The sequence below is a fragment of the Aspergillus pseudonomiae genome, assembly GCF_009193645.1.
Source record: "Aspergillus pseudonomiae strain CBS 119388 unplaced genomic scaffold BDV37scaffold_105, whole genome shotgun sequence".
Classification (NCBI taxonomy): Eukaryota; Fungi; Ascomycota; class Eurotiomycetes; order Eurotiales; family Aspergillaceae; genus Aspergillus; species Aspergillus pseudonomiae.
Window position 1 is genome coordinate 46,712 of NW_022476097.1, and position 18,015 is coordinate 64,726.

The 18,015-nt window shown below is 47.5% G+C and overlaps 7 protein-coding genes across 7 annotated transcripts; 2 read left to right on the forward strand and 5 right to left on the reverse strand.

Moving 5' to 3' along the window:
• Positions 1–1,252: 1,252 nt before the first annotated feature.
• BDV37DRAFT_261738 (uncharacterized protein) lies at positions 1,253–2,996 on the forward strand. The gene is made up of 2 exons (XM_032083353.1): positions 1,253–2,114; positions 2,378–2,996. The coding sequence occupies exons 1-2, from the start codon at positions 1,887–1,889 to the stop codon at positions 2,924–2,926; spliced, it is 777 nt and encodes a 258-aa protein (XP_031936362.1). The 5' UTR covers positions 1,253–1,886; the 3' UTR covers positions 2,927–2,996.
• Positions 2,997–4,248: 1,252 nt separating this feature from the next.
• BDV37DRAFT_287953 (Dabb family protein) lies at positions 4,249–4,645 on the reverse strand (the record flags this gene model as incomplete). The annotated part of the gene is made up of 2 exons (XM_032088189.1): positions 4,249–4,476; positions 4,547–4,645. The coding sequence occupies 2 exons, from the start codon at positions 4,643–4,645 to the stop codon at positions 4,249–4,251; spliced, it is 327 nt and encodes a 108-aa protein (XP_031936363.1).
• A 1,156-nt stretch (positions 4,646–5,801) lies between these two features.
• Positions 5,802–8,220, forward strand: BDV37DRAFT_275601 (putative MFS drug efflux transporter; the record flags this gene model as incomplete). The annotated part of the gene is made up of 14 exons (XM_032085421.1): positions 5,802–5,954; positions 6,026–6,106; positions 6,165–6,217; positions 6,277–6,358; positions 6,425–6,517; positions 6,573–6,655; positions 6,718–6,799; positions 6,853–7,210; positions 7,267–7,331; positions 7,380–7,539; positions 7,594–7,749; positions 7,799–8,009; positions 8,067–8,124; positions 8,179–8,220. 14 exons carry the CDS (start codon positions 5,802–5,804, stop codon positions 8,218–8,220), a joined length of 1,677 nt encoding a protein of 558 aa, XP_031936364.1.
• An 800-nt stretch (positions 8,221–9,020) lies between these two features.
• Positions 9,021–9,909, reverse strand: BDV37DRAFT_287955 (uncharacterized protein; the record flags this gene model as incomplete). The annotated part of the gene is made up of 4 exons (XM_032088190.1): positions 9,021–9,146; positions 9,204–9,665; positions 9,750–9,791; positions 9,856–9,909. The coding sequence occupies 4 exons, from the start codon at positions 9,907–9,909 to the stop codon at positions 9,021–9,023; spliced, it is 684 nt and encodes a 227-aa protein (XP_031936365.1).
• A 513-nt stretch (positions 9,910–10,422) lies between these two features.
• BDV37DRAFT_261740 (Alpha/Beta hydrolase protein) lies at positions 10,423–11,657 on the reverse strand. The gene has a single exon (XM_032083354.1). The coding sequence runs from the start codon at positions 11,604–11,606 to the stop codon at positions 10,734–10,736; it is 873 nt and encodes a 290-aa protein (XP_031936366.1). The 5' UTR covers positions 11,607–11,657; the 3' UTR covers positions 10,423–10,733.
• Positions 11,658–12,133: 476 nt separating this feature from the next.
• BDV37DRAFT_290503 (uncharacterized protein) lies at positions 12,134–13,653 on the reverse strand (the record flags this gene model as incomplete). Its single annotated transcript, XM_032088733.1, has 2 exons — positions 12,134–13,371; positions 13,637–13,653. The coding sequence occupies 2 exons, from the start codon at positions 13,651–13,653 to the stop codon at positions 12,273–12,275; spliced, it is 1,116 nt and encodes a 371-aa protein (XP_031936367.1). The 3' UTR covers positions 12,134–12,272.
• A 2,218-nt stretch (positions 13,654–15,871) lies between these two features.
• On the reverse strand, positions 15,872–16,276 carry BDV37DRAFT_287959 (uncharacterized protein; the record flags this gene model as incomplete). Its single annotated transcript, XM_032088191.1, has 1 exon — positions 15,872–16,276. One exon carries the CDS (start codon positions 16,274–16,276, stop codon positions 15,872–15,874), a length of 405 nt encoding a protein of 134 aa, XP_031936368.1.
• Between the last annotated feature and the right edge of the window lie 1,739 nt (positions 16,277–18,015).

The following is an 18,015-nucleotide window of genomic DNA, read 5'->3' on the forward strand; positions in this document are numbered from 1 at the left end:
GTCATGCAAGATACAACGCGGCAGAATCGCAATGCTTTTGGGTTTTAATGCTGCGCTCCAAACAGATCAGATCACAGCGACTGTGGTCTGAATATTGACAATCACATGCATCATTTTCTCTTATGTAACCCCATGTATGGCATTTTCTAATTTTGCTCTGGGGTTGCAGAAATTGTCGAAAGAACATCGCGTGTACAATGTCAGTACTTTTGTTGTTGTACCAAACTTTCCGGACATGGCTGAAGGCTAGCTCGCCTGGCTGGGGACGGCGAGTCCGACTAGTGTCGCCAGTGTCAATACCTCATCCAGCCGAGTTCCAATTGGTCAGTCGGAAACCACCAAGGAATAATTTTTATGTACTAATGTATCGTTCGTCTGGATCGCGAAATCGCAAGCTGAGCACGGAATCTGCTGGGGTTTGACGATTGCAGTCGATGGAAGCGCCTCCGAACAATCATCCGTTGTAGATCTGTAACCTTCGGGACCATTCAACAACACATATCACTTCTTTCGAACCTTCGTCGTTTTCCTCCAAAATATCTCTGTATAATCCGAATTGCCGGAGACTCGACCGCTTCATGGTTGATGGGTCCGTTGGGCAACATCGGCGGCATGTGGGACCAGGCATCCAGTGATCCACGATGTGTCGCTCGTGCACGCGGAGGAATTAGCTGCATGACAGGAATGAAGGGAGGAACACCAGTGAACCGTTTTCGTGGAGCACAGCGTCGCGTATGATTGCCACTTTTTATGGTTCACGCCATCCCATCATCCCATCATCCCACCATCCCACCATCCCATTGGTGGATTTGACGAGAAGGATTCTTTCATAAGCCTTGGAGTGATGAAGAATTACATAAATTTGCGAACTGCTTATTTTAATGTCACCAGCGGTCGTGGTCTCCGTCTCCCCCCACTCGCCCCCCCACGGATGGCGGTATCCCATCACCCCCCATCCCATGCCATCCCAGACCAGCGTTTCCTTTCCATGACGGGGCGTCCATGGCCCTGCACCACTACCACTCATTTCCGTGATTAGTCCATCCTGAAGGCACAATAAGACCTGTTCCAGGACCTTCTCCGGGGCCATCCCAGCATCCCCGATGGCCATCCCATCGGGATCCCATCGCCATCCCATCGGCATCCCACCCGCCATCCCATCGGCGCCAATCATCATGACAGTCCCCACTCGTTCCCATCTCGCCGTTAAACTGTCAACGCGTGGGAGTCTAGATTTTGGCGCTATACAGCCTCTCGATTTTCTCACGACAAAACTAAGAAAATCTTAATTTCCTTTTTTTTTTTCCCGCCATGAGTACCCGCGCGTCCTTTCAATGTCACTTCCCGGGTTGTGGATTAAGCTATCGACGGAAGGAACATCTCACCCGACATGCGCGACGACATTTTCAGTCGGACTCGTTTGAATGTCCGTTTTGCGATCGACGGTTTGCCCGGAAGTAAGTCTGTTCAGTGCACCCAAACACGGAATGGGAATGCGAGGCGTCGAATCTGCGCACGGTCACATAGATCTCCGGTGGACGGAAAACATGGACGGGGGAAGGAATCGAGGCAGATAGGATGACCTGGATCATGAATAGTGCTAAGGACACAATAGTGATACGCTCCGTCAACATGTCCGCACCCATCACGAGGATAAACAGCTGCAACCCGGGCGCACCAGTCGAGCGTGCAATTACTGCTGCTCGCGAAAGTCCAAATGTGACGGAAAGGCTCCGTGCGGCGCCTGTGTGCGGCGAGGCATTGATTGCTCCTTGGGGGGCTCGAGTCGGGGCCGCCAAGTTCCACAACCCAGTCGCGCCGGGACTCCAACCGCCGGACTGGTAGTGGATTCCACCAATTTGGTCCCCATACACAACTTGGACGCAATGGAACACAGCCCCTCGAGAGCGTTAATTTATATCCAGGTGTTCTTCGAGAAGTTTCACGCCACATGGCCATTTCTGCACCGCGCAACCTTCGATCCGGACCATGAGCCCGCTCTGCTCTTGCAATCCGTCATGATGATGGGATTATGGTTGACGGGGAAAGAGGATGCCCGGAGGGCAGCGACGGATCTGCACTCGAAACTCCTGGTGTCGATCCATCAACAGCGCGTGAGTTTGCCTGGGGACTTGATACCGCCACACCTCCGCTCAGATTCTGCACACGCGTCCCTCGTGCCTCGCGAACACGGACCAGCAGCCCTTCTGCAACTGCGAACCAGACGCAAAAGAAGCCGGAGAGATCCAGTGTGCAGATGCGGAACGGCGTGTTTCAGGGTCTGGGTTGGGGCGTGGGAGGAAGGGAGTGTCGCGGTGTCCAGTCCTCTGATCTTCTGCCCGGCTTCCAGATGCAGCCACTCACTAACCGTGGGCAGGATAAATGGGAAGCCCCCAGCCAGCACAACGCAGAACCCCCCGCCCCCTGGCCCATGGCCACATATCAAGGAATCCTGCTCCAAATCATTTTCGCCCTCCTTCAAGGTAATCACGGTCTGAACCTGCAGCTAACTCACGAACTCCCCACCCTCCCCTTGCAGCTCCTCAAAGCCCTCGTCCGCACCTGCCTCGAGCGCCAAATGTTCTTCTACCCCTCGATTGTCGCCCAGTTCACAAACACCCTGCCCGACGTGTACATTTGGGTGGGCGTGGAGGAAGTCAAGCGCTTTGCCCTTTCACTGTACAAAGTCTGTCGATCCTGCCAGGTCCCGGACATCGGTGCCTCTGCGCCGGGCCGGAGTTTGCTCTCGCTCGCGAATTTGCAATTCGCGCCTCCCGATAGCGATGAACTCTGGCATGCGAGCTCGGACTTGGCCTCGCGGCTGGCGGAGGATCGGAGCGCGTATGGCGAGAGGAATTCAGACGCGCGGTGGATTAGTCAGACGGCGAGTGTGCTACAGCCGGATGGGGGGTTTTGTTGGTTTTGATGTCCGGGTTCCGTTCGTTTTAAGGGATATCTATGACTTATTAGCATCAGATTAAGTTAGCGAGTTGTCTATTGAATCCTGTGAAATAGGGATTGGATCCTGCCACGCCGACTCGGCTCATGCCATCCCCGAAAAGGTCTCCCAGATATTGAAGCGGCTGAATAACCGGTCGGCTATTCTGGGGGCTGTTTCAGGATAGCTTATTTGGGGGTATCTGCGTAGGGTCATATCACCTGATTAAGCCATTGTTTGACTAGATTCGTCTATCAATTTAGCCGATGAAAGCTGTTAATGGGGGCTATGATAGAGGAGAGGGTATGGCAGTATCCAGTCCGTCATTATACAACATACTGGCTCCAGGATCACCCCAACAAGATTATTGCGTGAATCCCAACGCATGATACATTACATTACATTCCTACCTTGCCTGCTTGCCTCGCTACCGGAGTAGTAGATGGCGCACATAGCAACCGCATTACAATATGTTGAAGTCTCGAGATCCTTGTTCTATCTTCCAATATAAGCTTTAATACCGTCGCATGCAAAATATCAAGTAGCAGGTATTAACTATAGTCTTTACAACTAGTCTATCTATGCCCTCTTCCTCTGCGTAGAAACTCCTATGGTTATAAATGTTCTGGTATAGTGTATGATCCAATGGTGCACTTAAGACAATCCTACTGGTGAACTTATACTTTTAATATATATATTTAACCTCATCTTTAGCAATATCCTATATTAAGATCTCGTAGGCACTACGAATATATAGCTTTGCTTTAATATAAAGACTCTATAAGCACCAGCTCTTGAAGGCTCACTAGAATATATATAGAAGCTGTAATAGACGTGGGATTCAGTATTATGGTAGCAGGTTATAAACCGCTTAGGAGATAAAAATAGTCTCTAGTTTAGCAACAATAAATTTAGCAACCTCTAAAAGCCTCTGTGCTCAGAAACTGTAGAAATACTGCTGCAGGGATAAACAAAGACACCAAAACAGAACTTGTTACTCCAGAAGATTAATGATTCTTGACTAGATAGAGGTAGTCTGGTGGGCGAGCTGTCATATGGGTAGGATATCTCGGTGGCTAGAATTTCAGCAACTACCCGTGAGGATCTTCTCATTGTGTACTAGATATATATTTTCTATGTCTGAGGGCTCGATTTCGTTCCTTTTGACCCATTCGAATAATACTGCGGGTTGGGGATATTCGTCAGGCGATTGTTATGTTGTTCCAGAGTATCCTCTTTCTGTTCGTATTTCTCTCCATTTCTAATCTTAACGGTTCTGTACATGACTACAGATGTCCACCGCCAATCATCTAAATTGCAAGCCCAACCACATCCTCAAAGTACGCCGTAAGTACATCCCCATCTCTCTTGGGTGCAGCAACAGACTTCAATCGTTTATGTGCTTCGCAGTCATGATCATAGAAGTTCATATCCTCCAAATCGCGAAAGGTCGTCTTGACGGCCAGCGTGTAGCCTTTCGTTCGCGCGTCAGGCAGTGTGCGACCCGCTTGGACTGACACAATGTAAGGCTCTGAGTTCTATCAGCAGTATAAAGGTTAATATTTGACATGTAGGAGCGGTGGAGACGAGAAGATGAGTAAGGGGTACCTTTTTTGCTTCTTGGGCAAGAGTGCGATATTCGGCGAGGAGAATATCGACGTCCTCCGGTTTGGGAATGTTGAAGAGTGTGACGCGGTGGATGGTCATGACGAATGAATTATATGATTTTGGAAGGGGAAGTAGACGAGGACGAATGGGATTGAATATGTTGTTCCGTGGATTTAAAAGTGTACGATAAGTGTCTCGTAGATGGTAGCGAATTGGGGAAAACAGAGTGTGATTTTATAGATGCATGGACTTGACATAAGCATGAGGGGGGAATACCCTCGCGGGGAGAACTAGTCACGGTACCCAAAACGAAGTTAGGATATTCACGAGCCCTGTCTATCGTCTCTTTCGCGAGATAGCCTGAAACAGAACCTATGGCGACACTTTTTCATCCCCCTTCCGAAAGAGGCATCGTGATAGATACGGCTTCCTTAGCTTTCCACGGCTCATTCTGCTAAAATAGTGCCCAAGCGATTCCCTTCCAACACTGGATTCGACAGACTCTTGATTCGGAGATTGGTGACCTTTGCGCCAAGCCTTCCCGGGAGCCTGAGTATATAAAGTGGAGACGCTAAATCAGTGCTTATCACCGTCCAGAACGCCAAGGACAGGATGACAGCCTACGGAGTAATGTCCTGCCCCGATGGGATAGCGAAATAGCTGATATGCTTTGTCCCGCTGGGATGATGTGGCCCGGGCCAACGCCCGGGCCACTCCGAAGGATTCTACTTCAGGATTACATTGATTCGGAACTATCTCGTTCTTGGTATTCTAGTAGGTCCCAGTCGGTATCCCAGTCGGTATCCCATTCGGTATCATATTCGGTATCCCATTGGATATCCAGTCGGTATCCCAGTCGGTATCCCAATCGGTATCCCATAGCATCCCAGAATGTGGATCTGGACTGGGTTGGGGTTGCACCGGCAAACAGGGGGATACGAGCATAATTTTCTCCTGGAATAAGCGGCCCTGAGGAGAAAGGGTGGCTGGTTGATCTTCTCTGTCATCCTTTTTTCATCCCATGGGGCCTTCATTAGTCACGACCCAGAATGATTTCAGATCTCTTACTTCGTTCAGTTGGCGTGATCTGACTAGCTGTGCTGTTCCAATGTTTCCCCAGGATTAGAATAAATAACCGGTCAGACCAGAATGTTTCGGTAACTCAACATCAACTTAACTTTCATTTACGAAAAACCCAAGAGTCTGTGTGTCAATACCCTCGATTAAACTGGCACAGCACAGCACCGCCAGCACAATGGCAGACAGTCTGAAAGATATCGAGAAACTCGGGGCCGTCGACGCCTTGACGGATTCACAAACCCCGAGCTCGAGCTCACAAATTAGTAAGGGTCACGAATCATCAGTCGACGAGCCGCAGAAGGAAGTGAGGACGATCACTGGCTTTAAGGTATGTATCCAACTCCAGCGGAACTACCCACACTACCATGGGGACGGTAGATTCTAACCTACCAACAATAGTGGATCCTAGTTGTAACCGCTATCCTGTCCAGCCATATGCTTTTTGCGCTTGACAATACCATTGTGGCTAACATCCAACCTGTATTTGTTCCTGTTCGGTATATCTATCTCCAGTACATCTAACCATCATGAACTACAGGCTATTCTCAACCAATTCCAAGAAGCCGACCAGATTTCCTGGCTTGCTGTGGGGTATGATTTTGGCTGTCCTACAAGATAATTTAGAAGACAGTTTAGCTAAGCCTTCGCAGATTCTCCCTTACCTCCTCCGCACTGGTGCTGCCTTGGTCTAAGGCCTATGCAACCTATAATGCCAAATGGCTCTATATTGGGGTATGCTAAAGAACGCCTGATGATAAAGCAGTAGCAAAGTTTCAGTATTGCTAACTCGAGTACTAGTGTGTTATTCTTTTCATGGCAGGCTCGGCCCTTTGTGGTGCTGCCCCAAACATGAACGGGATGATTGTCGGACGAGCTATGGCTGGCGCTGGAGTAAGCTTAAAGGCCTACATAAATGCATAGGCCTCTGGATATTAACTTAATCTAGGGAAGTGGTATGTACTTCGGCGTCTTGACCCAGCTGTCTGTGAATACAACCGTATCTGAACGTCCATTCTACATTGGTTTGACGTAAGTAACACTGCGAAATCTCGGGCTCTATATGAATACTCACTGTAATCTTTCTCGTCTAGTGCCGTTTCGTGGGGTATCGGAACTGTCACTGGCCCAGCGATTGGAGGAGCCTTCGCCGAAAGCAGCGCGACTTGGCGTTGGGTATGGCTGCAAATCTCCCACTTCAAGAAGTCCACCCATGCTAATACTGTTAGGCCTTCTACATCAACCTGGTTGTTGGAGCCGTTTTTTCTCCAGTCTACGCATTTCTTTTGCCCTCCTTCGAGCCCATGCCCAATGCAACCCCGAAAGAGAAAGCTAGGAATATCGACTGGGTCGGCATTGTCTTGTTTGTCGGTGCGTTGGCTACGTTAGTTATGGCTATCGACTTTGGCGGAGTGGAATGGAGTTGGGGCAGCGGTTCGTCCATTGCACTGTTCGTGGTGTCCGGCGTTCTGTTCGTTGTCTTTGGTGTTCAGCAGACTTTCTACATCCTCTGCAACGAGGTAAACAGACTGTTCCCGGTCCATTTCCTGAAGAGGCGTTCACTGCTACTTCTGTTCATCCTTAACAGTGAGTATAAACCTATACAATACTCCAACCTCTTGGCGATGCTGATCAAGTTCTAGCCTGTGCCAGCAGCGGATTGTTTATTTCTGTGTACTATATTCCCCTGTTCTTCCAATTTACTCAGGTAAGATAGCAACCCAGGTTCCCAAGATATTATACTGACACCGTGCAGGGTGATACTGCAGTCCACTCCTCGCTGCGTATCCTACCCTTTGTAATGGTGCTTATCTTCGCCATCATTGCAAACGGCCACATGATGTCCAAGTTCGGTTATTACCTTCCATGGTACCTCCTTGGTTCTATTTTCGAACTCGTCGCCGCTGCATTAATGTGTAAGCTAAGATGCTTGATTATCGCAATACTTATTCCAACGCTGACCCCTTTAGTCACTGTTAAAAAAGATACCTCTGCCAGCGCTATCTACGGATACACCTCTCTGATGGCCCTTGGTGTTGGCGCGTTTAACCAAGCAGGATATAGCGTTGTCCAGGCTAAAGTTAAGAAGACCGAGATCCCATGGGCCCTTGGCTTTATGATGGTTTGTAAGTAGTCCGCATTCCTTTATTTAGCAAACAAGACTAACAAGAATAGCTCAACTGGGAGGTATCGTCTTAGCACTGGGCATGGCCGGCGCTATCTTCGTGAACAAAGCAACTACGGGCCTAATCAACTTGCTTCCGAACGCCAATCCCGCAGACATTAAGAACACAATTGGTGGAACTGCAAGTGGATTCTTCAACACGTTGACTAAGTCAGAGCAGTCTGCGGCGTTAGATATTATTGTCGATGCTATTGACTATGTGTAAGTTTTATTTGTGGTTTGCTAACCTTAAAAGTCTATCGCTAACTTTTACCACAGTTATATCTTGCTTATTGTTGCCGGTGGCATAGGTGTTCTTCTCTCAGTGTTCTTGAAGGTTTGTTCGGCAGTGCGATATATTATTATAATCAACGCTGACATTGTAATTTAGCGCGAGAAACTCTTCATGGAGATGGCTGCTGGTGGTGCTTAATCTCTTGGATATATTAGTTGCATACGTCCTTGCAAAAACTTGGTGGCAAACGGAATCCAGGATATGTCAGTGAGAAGGAAAAGTTGAAGATATAATGATCGTGGAGGAGCAGACACTAAGAAGGTTTACCATGGTATTTACGACTTTCATGTATTGATCCATCGTTCCCATCTCGTAAAATTATAGAGTTGGGTTGATTTCTGTTTGATTATTTGGGGGCTCTGAAGTGATTTTTATTCAGAAGCATGTTCTGCCCAACCTCTCCATAAGGAGTATTGAGTATATATATGCACATAATGTCCCAATATAGACTAGCTTTGTTCTAATACTCACCCTCAAGTTCAAAACACCTCTTGAACCTGGAAATATAAAACTATTCCCAATCATTAATCTTATTTATCTTGACCTCCTGAGTCATTTTTGTACCTAGGCAATATGCCTAGTGAGTGACAACGCACCACTCTTGCCTGGGCTAGCAAGTAGGCTAATAGAGTGTCAAGGAGCAAGGATTACGACAAGCATATCTGATGCCTAGAAGAATAAGAGAGAACTGAACTCAATAATACGTCTGCGCTGAGACTTGTTTTTCCAAGGCTCTATTCTTGCACATTGATTTCATCTTTTTTTAATCATTACATTGCCAACCATACTAGCCACATCTGAATTCAATATATATTTCTAGCACAACGGATACAACATTAGAATCTAATTGGCGTCCTGTAAGGTATTAGAAACGGCCGTCTCTCAAAGGAATATGGCATTTTCAAATTTATTTTGCACATGTAGGCCCGAGACTATGATCATTCCCGAATTCCACTGTGCCACTTGTATACAATTCGGCCCATGGTACAATCGCCGGATTTGTTAATAATGACAATCCGGCGTGTGTGGTAGCGCTCGCCGCATATCATTTCGAAGCCCCAAACCTGAATATCCTTTGTTAACAGTTATATTTGGGTGTCGAGAGCTTTCCCTTCGCTTACCTGTTCCATGGTCCACCCTAGTTCGTCATTGCACGAGACAGTATGCAACCAACTTCCACGACTAGTTCCCACGTACTGTTGCGGTGACTCCTCAAGTAAAAACCCTTCCTCCGGCTCACCCTCGGAAGAGACTGCCCCCCTCATGAATTTGTATACGCTTTCGTCCAAGTTTGGCATGTGTAGTTGAAGTGCGGGCCGAACATGACCGTCCGCATCTTCCACGCCCCTAATGAGTCGGCTACGGACACTAAGACACCCGAACACGTAATCCTTCTGGACATGAGGATTCCAGTCGAGCGTCCGCTTCTCGGTTGTACCGTTGAATCCACCTGTCACAGTATGTTCAACGTCAATATGCAACGCCAGTGGTGAACTATCTGCGCCAATACTGGCATATTCGGTGATTGTAAATAGTATGGATACGTGTTGGAAGGCTCGGCGGATAATCCAGTTTAGGCCTTGCTGAAAGTTCTCTTAGATAAGTCCTAATGTTGCTCGATGTCGTATCGAGATATCGATCGACAGATGACCAAAGATAAACCATACCATCTTCATCATTGGTTCAACGTTCGTTGATAGATGTTTTTCCTATAGCCGCGATCTGTTCAGTCTGACAACGTAAGCCTTCTAAGGGAAACCAAAGACCACTGACCATAACCCAATTTCCTGTCAGGTTTAGGAGCGGTAGAGGTTTTGAGGATGTCATGATGGATGTTCAGGAATCTTCTGACACTAAACCGCTTGGTGATCATTCAACAAGAAATCAAGACAGGCTAAACAATACACTCTTTGAGGAAGAGGTATATTTGGGATGAAGATTTAAGAGTTGACTCGTTTACCAGACGGGTACCATGTTGGTCTTGTGTGCGCGAGAGAAACACTGTCTCTAAAATGTAAATAGCAGCGCCGCCAAGAATGCCCAACCCTCTTTTTCCTATGGCTACAATTGGTGTTTTACTTTTTCTCCTGCACCGCTATGTCGATCTTTGGTAGCCCCTGGATTCTATTTATTGATTTTCTGCAAGGGGGTGGCAAGGACACTCCACTGTCTCCATGTGATATATAGTAGGGCATTTTGATACTCATCAGATGCACGAATGTTCGCTCAAGTGTGGTCACAGCAAAGTGCCTCTGCTGTAAGAAATTTTGGGTTGTCTGGTTTCTCACCCGTTTCTTGCTCTGGGCTATGCTGATGCTCACCTGTCGTCTGTTTCACCACTGTTGAAAGCGTTATTCTTAATATGTGTTTCGGTGGCTAATCTCCCGTCGAGTTCCCTGCTGTGTGTTTATTTTCGCTTGATCCTATACTTTCGATATTCACGATTGTTTCTTGCCACATCTTCTCCAACAGCTGCTCTCTAGTTATACATATTTTCAAGTGCTGCGTTAGACGATCACTAATTTACAGTAGCTACCATATGTTATGGACAAATGAAAGGGTTTCAAGAAAGAACAGTACATACAGGACGAACCTGCAGCATGAAGGAGCTATAAAGAACCTTATGCCGAGCCCCAAGAGATACAAAATAGTTACTCGGTTAGGAATACGGCCGCCTTTTGGTAGAGGTCATTTTTCGCTCGTTCCTGGACCGATCCTGCCTCATAAGCTTTGTCAAAAGCGTGCCCGCAGCCCTCATACCTGTGCATCTTGATATGCTTGGCTGTCGTATCTTTGATCCTGTTTCCAAGCGCCTCTGCCTCAAGACAGAGGCGATCACAAGCCGCAGTAACAAGAAAAATCCTATCTGAGAACTTCTCAGCTGGGATCACGGATGGTGAAGCAAGGACACTCTTCACGTCTTCGGGGTTTGAATAATAGCATCGTATGAACGTATCCAGGAGCTCGACGGGAGCACTATCTATGGATGTATCAGGGGCAGTCTTGTCCGCGGAGCTTTGGACCATATCTGTTGGAGGATAGGCGGCAAACACATTTTTGAATGTGCCCCGTGGGAAGATCACCGAGCTGAGAACCAGAGACAGGATCCCCCCTGCACTGAAGCCCGAGATCGACAGATGGGAAGCGTCGAACTTCTCCGGATGTGAAAGAACCCATCGAACGGCATCTTCGGCATCGTGCACTGCAGCCGGAAACTTATGTTCCGGTGCGAGTCGATAGGCGCAGTCCAGAACCACGAATCCAGTTTTCTCGACAATGAATTTACAAAACTCATCGTCACTTCCATGCAAAGGGTTCACGAATCCACTACCATGGAAGTTGACGAGGACTGGGGTCGGGGTATCCCTATGGGGTGTGTTGTAGGCATGAATGCGAATGAAGCGTCCTTCTTCTCGCGAGGGGATTTGGAGCACCTCGTCTGGATGCGCCGTCACATCGAAGGTTTTCAAGGCGTGCGCACGAACTGGGTTTGCGATTTTGAGGAGCTCGTCCAAGGAAGACATCGCGTCGAAATAGAGTGCGACTTGGAGATGGACCACACGGATGGCACTGGATTGATGTCTGTCCTATGTGGATTCATGGCACTATTTGAATGCATCATGTCGGACAGTTTCGCAAGCGAATTGATCATGTCGCAGCCTGGTTCATCCGACCAAGAGTCTTACCCACAATGAAGCAGGCCCTTAGACCAATCGGAGATCTGGCCCTGTGTCCAAAACGCTCCGACACTATTAATAATTGCTCATTTGTTTCCGAGAACGAACCACTTCGAGCCACGATTATTAAAAACCATCGACCTTTACAAACCAAGCAGTCTCTTCTATACTAGACAATTTGTGAAATTACTTACCAGGTCGTGTTTAACAAATCGATTGAGTGTGGCATTGGGATGAACCAACGTCGCGTTTCTGCGTACTTAATGTGTAATTTCGGTATCCTTCACGACACGAAAACTAGAGGGCAACAACAATACTAGGCTATCGACACGTCACATGACGCCATGGCACCTGATCGAAGCATGCCCTCACTTGTGTGCGAGACCATTATATTGACAGCAAGTATACTGACTGGAGACAATGTAAAGAAAAGAAAATGCATTTGTTTCCAGACAAATGTGCTATACATATTCAACATGACAAAGGAGGAAACCCAACAATGCTACCTGGCAATCACTGCCCAATACCCTTCGTCCTGGCTTTTATCTCGTTCATCTCTCCATGCAGCTCATTAATCTTTCTCTTCAACGCAGTTATTCTTTCACTAGTCGTGATGTCTGTCTCGGTCGCTTCCGACTCCAACTCCCGAACCTCTCCTTCCAACTTGCGGGCTTCGCCTCGAATCCGAAAGTATAGCTGATACTCTTGAGGATCGAAGCAAATCCCATACCCTTGGCAATAACAGGTCGTCTCAACTGGGCAGAACTCCGGCTGCCCTGTAAATAGCCAATGCCAGATATATTCCCAGACTCTCCCAGACAGTCGGTCATCGAGTTCGGTTGCGAGAAGCCAATGGCGGAATTCAAGGTAGCGTTCCTGAGGGATTTTCCGGATTTGATCTGCGCTGACAGCGAACTGTGCGCAGCATGGTTGTGAAAGAACTGATGGGACTGGGCTACCGGGGAATAGCTGGCCCCATGCCATACCTATAACTGCAGCTTCGGGGACATCAAGAATGTCATCAGAGTCCTTTCCTATATATGGATGGATATGGTCAGGGCATCCCGGATCTAGGTGACAGCGAAGGTTCATGTAACCATTTTTTAGTATATGTTGACTTCTTAACCGGCGGACCATCTTAGCCGAATTAGAATCGAGGAAGTCGTTGTTATGCCAGGTGATTTGATGAGCATGCATAAATATTGAAACATCGCTGAGTGTGTAATAGTGATCGATAATGTAGGTTAAATAGACCATAACCTCGTGGCCTTTATTCAAGGGAACAGTAAAAGGTGCACTGGTATTATTATCCACAACATAGACCGCGCTGGTAAGATGAGCGTCATCGTGGACAAGGCTGTCGACCCACAAGGTATCCTCTTCCTGTAGTTTGGTAATCACAAGTGTGCGCGTCGCATTTTGCTCGATCGATGGTGCCGATGGATGGGGCGTTGTGGTTTCTTTTGGGACCTCTTCTGGCTCACGGCTGTCGGACTCTTGTGGCGTCGGATCGCTGTTGGTGGGTAAAAGTGCAGGGCGGTGCTGCATGGACAGAAAAACGTACGTGATTATTAGTAGAATAAGAGCGGAAATAGCAAGCCAAAAAGCCCGCCTACGCTGTTGCATGCTGGTGATCTGTTGCCTTTTTTGTTCAAAAAAGCAAAAACAAGATAAAATAAGGGAGCTACTGCCTTTAAAGAGAGGGAGCAATCGCACTCAGTCTGCTGCAGCCTGGTGGAAAACTGTGGCAGATATGGTAAATTTTGGGAGCCCACATCTGCCCGTGCATTGAGGCCAGAACAGAAGCCGCTTTTATGTGCATGCCCAATGAGACATTCCTGCGTCCCACTCAAAACGCGACGGTGTATGCAGAGTGCCTACGCCGCTGGTCCATGGCCAATTGGACCCTTACGGACCCTGAACCAGCACGATATCCTAGTGAGGCTTGGCAGCGCTTAGGGCTATCAGATCCCTGTCCGATAAAACACCCCAGCGATGGGAGACCCAACATAATAAGGGGAAGGTCAAAGCCTTGGGTCCCCCAGGGAGGGTGGTGAGTGCCCTTTTTGTTCGTGTTCTGAACACTTCTGCCTCCAGGAATCACTGTATCCATTACATCTGCGTGGTGATACACTGGCCGACAATCATGAGAAAAGGATATTAATATTTGTTTCGGAACTTTCTTCTCAGCCTCACCCTCTAGTCTCTGCTCTGTGCTTCCGTGATGACATGCTACCTCCCAAATGGTGAGATAGCTCCTAATGACCAACCTTGCTTTCCTCAGAATCCGGTCTCCTCGTGCTGTAGAGGCAGCACATATGTTTGCTCAACAAACAACATGTGCGCTCACTACAGCGGGCAATACTATGTCATTGGCAGCTGCACGGATAAAACCTGGAACTGACCGGGATGCCCGGGGTACTGTTTCTTCAGTAAGTGGTCTTGCCTGGCATCTTTACCTACCCTGTGACACCCGACGGAATAACCAGCGTCTAACAGGGGACCATATCCATAACTCGGTCTTCCAATGCTCGGCCGATAAATACTGCTGCGCCGATGGCCCTACTTGTAACTGCACCACAGGCATCAATGCACACACGATATTAAAGACTTTTTGCCTCCGTATGCTGATCTTGTCGGGTCCCCTGCCACCCTCAACACGGCTGTTGTGACAAGCTCCTTGTTCACACCCATTGGAGCAACCTCCACACCGATAACGTCAGCCCCAGCCTCCACGACGGAGACTTCATCTACAGCGTCGACTACATCCACCAGGCCGGTATCGACATTATCAGACCCATCACCATTGCCTTCATCAACTGGAAAAACAGAAGGAGAGGGTGTCTCTGGAGATAACAGCGGTACGAAAATAGGTCTTGGAGTAGGCATCTCGGTGGGTGCCGTGGCAATTGGCCTCGTAGCTCTGTGGTACATGCTATGGCGACGATCCAAAAAGAACAAATCAAACATCCAGGCAAGCCGGATTAGATCAGATGAGTAGGTGTGCAAATCTAACCACTTGGCTGCAGGCACCGTCCACACAATACAAATCCCCCTCCCAATCCCAGGCTCACCCACTAGCGGAGATGCCAGGTGAGCCCCCCAGGCCGCCGGGGCCTATATATGAAGCACCATAATTATCCGACAAGAAAACATTTGTTTCAAGCAACCCAATATAGCTGGGTTACACGGAGATGATCCTTACATCTCTCTTTTTTTCAGTATACTCGGGTAGTGTGTGCAGGTCATACTACATATAATGCAGATACCCTGTTACAGCACGAGGCATAAAGCCCCGCTGCATTTATCAGTAGCCCTGGAGGACGCTTTACATAATATAACATACGTTCCCCTTTCAACAAAGAGGCTGTGGTGGAGAGTTTGCTTCTGTAAATATATCCATTGACTGAAGAGATGTTGCACGACTATTGATTTGTCCTTGTAAATTATTGCATTACTCCCTGTTTCCTCTCCATTTCCACTTCCGAGGGAGTAAATACTTTGAGGACGACAGCATATGGCGCGACAAAGCTCGAGGCTAAGATATATATCATGTTATTCATGTTCATTAGAGGGCTCAGTCACAGACTGCTCCGTACAGCATCGTTTTTAGACGCCATTTAAATCATTTAGGGGCCTATTACGAAAGGCCTTTCTTATCAATGAAGTTATTCGATAGCTAGACTATAATTCATAAGCATTCAACGTAAAACCGCCATCCTGACAATGATTCTCCAGAGCAAAGCAGCTTGTATTGCTTCGCTGTTAGGATATTAATCTGTGATAACGTTAATGCTGGCTCCTGCAGACCCACGCACTGGGAGAAATCAAAAACTGGTTCAAGATCAGGTATTACGGTTGACGCATAAATATTCTCTAGTATATTGTAGCCCACTGATGGCTTGATCCTCTTATTTAGAGGTACTTCTATCATTACCTAGATATCACTACAATCTGTCCTCTGCCGGAGGCACCAGTGTGGGCAAAAAAAAAACATATTTATTACACTGGCGTAAACCTTTCCTGTGCTTCCCACGATGACATTTACCATCCCACACAAAACTAAAGCATTGAACAGTAGACTCTCCTTCAAACGTGGCCAGTCCTTGCCTCTAAACCACCCCATCCACCCGCGTGACGGGGACTGTGAAGCTCTTCGCGGTCTCGGTGATATTGACGTCACCGTGAGCGGTATACCTGGCTTCTCCTTCCATCCAAGTATGTTCGATGTGCAGGCTCCACGACGGGGGTGTCCCTGGCACAGCTTGCAGTTTGGCTTCGGTGCTTTTGTCCTGGCACGGACTGTAGTCGTCCTCGGCAGGAACGCCAGAGCAGGCGGTTTTGAATCTTGAGGGCCCGGTGGCATTGCTCACGATGTTGAAATTGTAGTTGCAATCTTCTGAGCCGCAGGTGATGGCGAAGTCGGATGCCTTCCATTCAATTGGATGCTTCCAAGGACTCGCGAGGGTGACTCCGAGAATGGAGAGACCGACGGCGAGAGTAGCGTGAAGCTGCATAATGGAAGTATAATATCTCGTTGGTGGGTGATTATGAACAGAGAGATGACGAGAATATGATAGTGAACACGATGAGATATGTCAAAGATATTGGTAGATTAGCTGAATGAATTGCGGTATACAGGTCTGGTACGACGAAAGCGGAGCGGACGCAATGCTCTTAAATATTCCAACGTGATGTCAATGGAAAGACCCCAGTACAGCGCAGTAGCACTCTGAAACATCCTGAACCAAGATCTCAAACCGTGATGGGTAGTTTGTCTGGATGTGGAGCAGATCCAATTTGTGGGCAGTTAAACTTTGGACGATCCTATTTTGTGGATGGACCCACCAGATACACTTGACATAGCAGCAACGAGGTTACATCCATGGTTCCTTCAATGACAATCATTGATATTTAGTCTGGGGATGTTCCAAATTTAGCTCGTTTGGGTTTCATCCTCAAAGTAAGAAAGCCACACCTTTGCTACTGTTGAATACCTTGGCTGATTTACTGGACTAATGGAAAACAAATGTTAGCATCGTTTAGGTTGCATTGTAGTAAATATCAAGCCAAGGGGGATCACAATTATTCGAGGCCATCTTCTTCAAGAGGTTTAAATGTCTCAGCCACTGTAGATCATGGTATAGAGCCGAGCCTTTTTCAAGTCAGCCGACGGTCGAAGCACGATGGTAAAACGACGAAGTCATGTCCCACACGCCAATCATGGCTAGTGATGCCTTAGCATCTGGAGTGCGGAATGTCTGGATGAGGCTATGTATTGGTTATCTATGAGAAGGTCGGACTGGTCCAACATTTTGGTAACTGAATGAGACAAGATAGGCAAGAATGTAGTCCACAAGTCGGCCACTACATTTGTTCGAGCAATGTAAGCCAATAAAATATGTTTCATAAATTAGACCGCAACACTGAGATCAAATAAATTTTGCAACATACGACTAGGTTGTGTTTCGTCTTGACGCAACCTAAAAAGGGCCCTACTGTGGGGCATCCCTTTTGTAAGGTTAAAAGCAAGGGTGGAACATACTTCATGGAAGACCTATTTGTAGACCTGCTCAAAACGCACCCGTACTATATATAGCATTTCCCGTACTACTGAGTACACCTGTTGCGATCTGCTGCACATGGTTTCATAATTTTGCTATCAATACATGAGAAACCCCAGGATAAGCATCGTGGTACAGCGTTTAGAGGCGCTTCCGAATAGCTATCGGAGTGGTTTGGGCAAACGACGTTAAAGAAAGCTGTATGAATCCTAGTAGGGGTTAGCGGGGACTAGTCCTGCAAACACCATGAGTATTATATTAAAGCCACTGGACACTGAGGACAGCTACTGGCTTGTCTTGGCCATTTTTGGATAGCTCTGGTGCATTCCTCTCCCTATCCACAGCTGGGCCAGCAGAGAGCTACCTTCCATAGAGTATGATGGCAAGTTTCAAGCCTTACGTTAATTAGTCCATTATGATAAACGTAGCCACGGAGATATCGCTACCTAACAGCCAAGTTTGAAGAATAGTTTGGGGGAGGGGGGGGCTTTTTTTCTATTAGACAATACACTAAATACCAATACACGAGAACGGTGATAGTATGGATTTTTGGCGTGGCTATTCACATAGTGAGGCTGATTTGGAGACAAGAGTAATTCAGTGAATACACCAAAAACCACTTCAGCTTGGGATCAATTATGGCGCAGGCCAAGCTGGAAAGACTGAAGTTAGTCATTCGCAGATACCCTGTC